The sequence below is a fragment of the Dendropsophus ebraccatus genome, chromosome 15, assembly GCF_027789765.1.
Source record: "Dendropsophus ebraccatus isolate aDenEbr1 chromosome 15, aDenEbr1.pat, whole genome shotgun sequence".
In the NCBI taxonomy this organism is placed as follows: domain Eukaryota; kingdom Metazoa; phylum Chordata; class Amphibia; order Anura; family Hylidae; genus Dendropsophus; species Dendropsophus ebraccatus.
Genome location: NC_091468.1, coordinates 21,413,258 through 21,419,257, shown reverse-complemented (window position 1 = coordinate 21,419,257; position 6,000 = coordinate 21,413,258). Strand labels below are relative to the sequence as shown.

Here is a 6,000-nt window from a genome sequence, read left to right as displayed (position 1 = left end):
AGACACAGGTATGATACAAGGCAAACCCTTGTGAGGATAGTACACAGCATCTGAGAAAACAAGTCTCACCCCCCAGATGAGGCACTTATAGCTAGCTCCACGTATTTATATCAGAAACCTTCTCAGTGAATGGGTAGGAGGTAAAAAATAAGTGTTGTATAGAAAAGGCTTTTGTGTCACCCCATATCTAAACCCCCACCCTAACTACTACTCACTCAGCTCCCCCATGTAAAAGGTTCGCCCTATCCTCATTGCAGGAAGGACATGCTCTTAGGTAGTGGGCTGGAGCATCTGCATATGACAAATCAAAGGCATAAGTCGCCCTGTGGATAATCCTAAAATACATCTCCCGCCATTGTTCATTCACCATCGTTTTACGCACTCCTTCCCATCCTTTTATAATGCCCATGGGGAGATCCTCATCATCTAATTCCCTGGCCCATTTTTTGAACACCTCATCTTTTTCCTTTCTTAGCATCTGCTTTCTCAGTGTAGGGTACAGAGAGGAAATGGAGGCTGCCGTATGCTTGGTACTCATAATATCATTCAATATCTGTTCTGGCAGTAGTTCTTTATTTGAGCAAACAGCAGGAAATGTTGCGTTTGTAACTCAAAATGGGCACAAAAAGGTTTCCTAGTATTTGAAGTGGCCATTGCCGGTTTGTACTAGATCCCCACCACTGTGATATCTTTCGCCCTCTACCGAGAAAGCAGAGGTAAGACTTGGTTATTGCACAGGGGCATATATTTTGATAAGCAATATGGAAGTCCATATAGTTTCCGCACTGTTTTCCAGGCTTGTATTGTGTCTTGAAGGAGTACAGGAGTACAGAGTAGTTTTAACATGGGTGGGCAATTCAGAAAAACTATGGTGAAGGAGGCCCCCCAGATTATTGTCTCTGGCTAGTGCCTGCTCCAGGGGTAAGTTAGAGTAAAATCCAGTCTCATACAACCAGTCTCTGGCATGTCTTAATAAAGCAACAAGATTGTACCCACGCAGTAATGGCAATTGTTAGGACGATTTTGAAAAGAATAAATAGTTTGCATGCTAGTATTTTTTATACCAATGAACAAAAGCACTAATTGGGGGTTACATTAATTTAATGAAGGGAATATCGTAAAGTATAGGTTTTTGCATTCTTGCCAGTATGGGTGAGTTTGGGGACATTTCCACAATATGTGAAACAAAGAACGAGTGTTCCCGCAATTCCTGCAACACAGATTGGGTACATTACAGAGAGGCTAGGCGATCAGGGGTGTAATACCACCTTAGTATAGACTTGAGTGGCGATTCTATATGTGCACTGCATGAGAAAGCTTTATGTATTGCTTTAAAAGAATTTGACCAATCTGAGAGAGAAAACTGCTCCCTTTCCCATATCTTAATGGGGTTTGTCTTAGTACATTGATAATATTAATCCATAGCTTCATAAAACGGTTTTAGTCCCTTCTTTTTACCTGTTAATAATCTAAGGGCATTAAGGTTAATATTCAGATCTAAAGGTGATAGATCATTGATAATGTGTCTTATCTGGAGGTATACATGGAATTCACTAGAAGGGAGTGAAAATTCATCTTTCAGAGCTTGAAATGTCATTAAAATACCATTTTCTCGGATCTGTTCTATTTTATGTATCCCCTTTGACAACCAATTAAATATGTCTAAGTCAGGTGCCAAACATTTTATGAAAGATAAAGATAGAATATCTAATGAGGGATGTGACGTAAATTCACTTGATTTGTGAAAACTTATCCATGCTTGGGTAGGCGCTGTTATTATGGGATTGTGTGTTGGGATGGAATTAGAGATGAGCGAACCAAGTTCGGGTTCGAGTCGATCCGAACCCGAAGGTTCGGCATTTGATTAGCGGGGGCTTGGATAAACTTGGATAAAGCTCTAAGGTTGTCTGGAAAACATGGATACAGCCAATGACTATATCCATGATTTCCACATAGCCTTACGGCTTTATCCAACTTCAGCAGCCACCGCTAATCAAATGCCCAAAGTTCGGGTTCGGATCGACTCGAGCATGCTCCAGGTTCGCTCATCTCTAGATGGAATATATTTTCCAAAATGGGGCTATTAGGGTGTCCTTTAAGGACCAGGGTGAGCAATGATGGGTTTCTATTTGCGCCCAGGGTAAGTCTAATGTTGAGTCCCACCATCCTTTCCAGAAGGAGATCAATGTAGTAACATAATAATTTTTCAGATTGGGAATACACATACCTCCATAACGTACCTATGCTTTGACAAAATATTGAAGGCAACACGGGGCTTCTTGTATTGCCAGATGAACCGAGACATCACAGATTGGAGTTTTGTTAAAGAACTTATTGGGAAGTTGTATTGGTAGTGTGCGAAATAGATTTAATATTTTTGGTAGGTAGAACATCTTAAAAGTTGCTACCCTACCCATCCATGATAACTCAAATTTAGATGTGTTTCTACATTCCTTATCAAGGGTTGCAAGGAATGGAACATAGTTCTGGGTGTAGATAGATTTGATGGGATAGGATGTGATAGATAGAAGTTAATTCCTAGGTAGTTGACAGAAAATTTCTGCCAATCAAATGGAAATGATTCACAGAGGTTGTCTATAACATAATCAGGGAGGTTCATAGGCAACATTTGGGACTTTTTAAAATTTTTTATTAAAGTTGTATTGCCCCCCCAAAAGTTATACAAATCACCAATATACACTTATTATGGGAAATGCTTATAAAGTGTTTTTTTTTCCTGCACTTACTACTGCATCAAGGCTTCACTTCCTGGATAACATGGTGATGTCACTTCCTGGATAACATGGTGATGTCACTTCCTGGATAAAATGGTGATGTCACGACCCGACTCCCAGAGCTGTGAGGGCTGTGGCTGCTGGAGAGGATGATGGCTGAGGGACACAGGACACTGGAGGGACACTGAGCATCCCTCTGCCATCATCCTCTCCAGCAGCCACAGCTCGCACAGCTCTGGGAGTCGGGTCGTGACATCACCATCTTATCCAGGAAGTGACATCACCATTTTTATCCAGGAAGTGAAGCCTTGATGCAGAAGTAAGTGCAGGGGAAAAAAAGGGAAAGATTCAGATTGGGATCCGTTTGAAAAGACTATCGCGGAGGGGGAGGAGTAAAGAGCAGCTATGGCCGATAATAATTTTCCTTCAAATGGTAGGTAATGTTCTAATGAACTATAATGTATCCTCAAATGAGCCTATCCATGTATATGTATATAGCTGTATGTATATAGCTGCATTATCCAGCCCAACTGAGTGAGAATAAAGGCCCTATTTCACAAGCCGACCGTGAGGAGCAAATGAGCATTGTTAGCGCTCGTTTGCTCCTCGTTTCCCGCTTTCTGCCACCGTTATTACATGCAGAGGCAGTGAGCGGGTGAGTGCGAGAGGGGCCGCAAGGGAGCTGCCCTGGTGATCACTAGATCGTCCGGGAAGCCCACAGAGGATAGTGTTGGTCTGCTGCTGCCGCTCCCGTTCCACGGAGCGACGGCAGCAGATCGCTGGTATATCAGCTGTTTGTTTTTCAACATGAATGATGTCAGCTGATTGTTGCCTTCTATATGGCCGATAATCGTTCCATGGAAAAGGGCCTTAAGGCTGTTGGTGCTGAATGTGAGAATAAGGCTGTGTTCACACACTCACGCAGTTTGGTTGCATATAACCAGAGACAGAATCAGCCTCAGCCATCAGCTGCACATCTGCCGGGGAAGCTGGTAACCACTGGGGAAATAAGTCATTACACAGAGTCACTTGACATCAATAGGCTCTCCATGTAATGCATATAAGAGTTGGGTCCTGCAGAGTAAAAGACGCTCTTTGTCGTCTGATTAATAGGTGATGGCCATGAATGTTGACCGCTTAGCATATTTCCAGAACAAAACCACTTTGAGCATATTAAAAAGTTCTATGAAGTGTAAATAGATAAAATATAGTCATACACATTTTCTATAGCTTTTTTTTTCTATTCCTTTTCCTATGTTATAGCTGCATAAGGAGATTTCCTATCCTAGTGTCCCATAAGGATTAATGTCCATACACAGGTATACAGAGCTTAGAGGGAGGTTTCCTGCTCAGAACCCACCTGTATTGTCCAGAGAGATAATCCGCTCCTACTCTGGAGAACTCAAATGGGTGATATGTAATACCATGTTAGGCTGGGTTATTACATTCACAGTTATGTTTCATTGATTTGTTTAAATAATTAGAGCCTAATTGATTATTTGGGCTGCAATTTAACCTAAATTGACTGTCTGAGGAATGTGATCAGCATTACCAGGCTTCATCATGTGATCAGCATTTCAATTCTTCATCATGTGATCAGCATTACCAGGCTTCACCATGTGATCAGCATTACCAGGCATCATCATATGATAAGCAATACCAGGCTTCACCATGTGATCAACATTATCAGGCTTTATAATCCAATCAGCATTACCAGGCTTTATCATGTGATCAGCATTACCAGGCTTCATCATGTGATCAGCATTACCAGGCTTCATCATTTGATCAGTATTACCAGGCTTCATCATGTGATCAATATTACCAGGCTTTATCATATGATCAGCATTGTCGGGCTTCATTATGGGATCAGCATTTCCAGGCTTCATCATGTGATCGTCATGAAATCTGCATTCTTGGGCTTTATCATGTGATCAGCAAGACAGGGCTTTTTTATGTGATCAACATTACCAGGATTCATCAGATTGTTTATAACAAGAAAAACCCCTATGATGAACCCTGGTAATGCAAAAACTGTAAGAGAATATAAAAAAGTAACGACCCCCATAATTACACACAGGACACAATAAAGGTGAAGTAAAACTATGTTTAATTTACCTACTGATTAAAAGTCACATGCATTTTATAACTGTCTTGACAAGTTCATTTGTTATATTGCATTGTATAGAGATTGGATATGGCTCCAGTGGATGTGAGAGTGTGAATAGCCTCATTATTACCCCCACACCTCAAAAGAGTACAGTGCCCTGCCCTAGTAAATAAACCCCATGGATGGACCCCACGTAATTCATTACTTTACTAGCACAATGAGCCTTGCTCTGTAGAGCTTACAATCTAATTCTATACGATATGTATATAGGAGGCACACATACAGCTCAATTGGTACAGGTAGAAATACAGTAATATGTTTTAAAAAAAGACCACCTCTTAGAGAAGACCCTCCTCTTATCCCACCATATATTATGCTTCTCTGCTGGCACCAGTGGCTGTGTGGGGAACTGCAGGGCCGCTCAAGCTCTGAGCCTGACACAGTTACATATCACTTGGGGAAGCTATGTGTTTGTAGTGCTGCAGCTGCTGCACAGTATAGCAGAGTGATCAGAGGAAAGTGCTCATTTCAATACACTGTGCCAGGGCTGCATTTTTTTTTTTAAATGAGCATTATATCATTTATAAGTCCAAAATTCTGTGCAGAATAATTACATATATATTTTTAGTAATATGGAGTTTTAGGACATATGAAGCTTTAGTACTAAGATCTGACCTCATAGAAATAGCATCAATACAACAAATAAACTTATCCAGAACAATCCTATAAAATATCTCCTAATCATATAACCCAGGGATGGGGAACCTTCGGCCTTCCAGCTGTTGCAAAACTACAATTCCCATCATGCCTGGACAGCCGAAGCTAAAGCCATGGAGAGCTAGTCTTTGGGGGTTTCCTCTTCTAGGTCAGGGTAGCACACAGCCACTGAAAAGAACAAAATAATACAAATCAGTACAACATCATTTATATTATAAGAAGAAAAAGTTTTCCCAAAAATACAATTTAATAACAACAAAAAGTGTTTTTTTTTTTTTTTAAATCCTGGATGACCCCTTTAATTTAGAAAATAAATCATGGATTTACCTCTGGTAGCTTGAGATCAATTCTCCCGCTGTTGTCCTTGTCCAATATGTTAAACATCTCTGTAAGAAGAAACGGAACATAAACAAATTCAGGTGACTATTTCTTAATCATAAT

At 40.7% G+C, this 6,000-nt stretch overlaps 1 protein-coding gene across 2 annotated transcripts in view; it reads right to left on the bottom strand.

Annotated features, from left to right (window-relative positions):
* Window positions 1-4,825: 4,825 nt before the first annotated feature.
* Window positions 4,826-6,000, bottom strand: part of LOC138774456 (calpain-8-like) — a 42,975-nt gene continuing 41,800 nt past the window's right edge. For both annotated transcript variants that reach the window (XM_069955344.1, XM_069955345.1), the window contains 2 exons: window positions 5,887-5,945; window positions 4,826-5,727 (listed from right to left, as the gene is read on the bottom strand). In XM_069955344.1, the coding sequence (XP_069811445.1) occupies window positions 5,704-5,727; window positions 5,887-5,945 (83 nt within the window). In that variant the 3' untranslated portion in view covers window positions 4,826-5,703. The remainder of the gene's footprint in view (window positions 5,728-5,886; window positions 5,946-6,000) is intronic.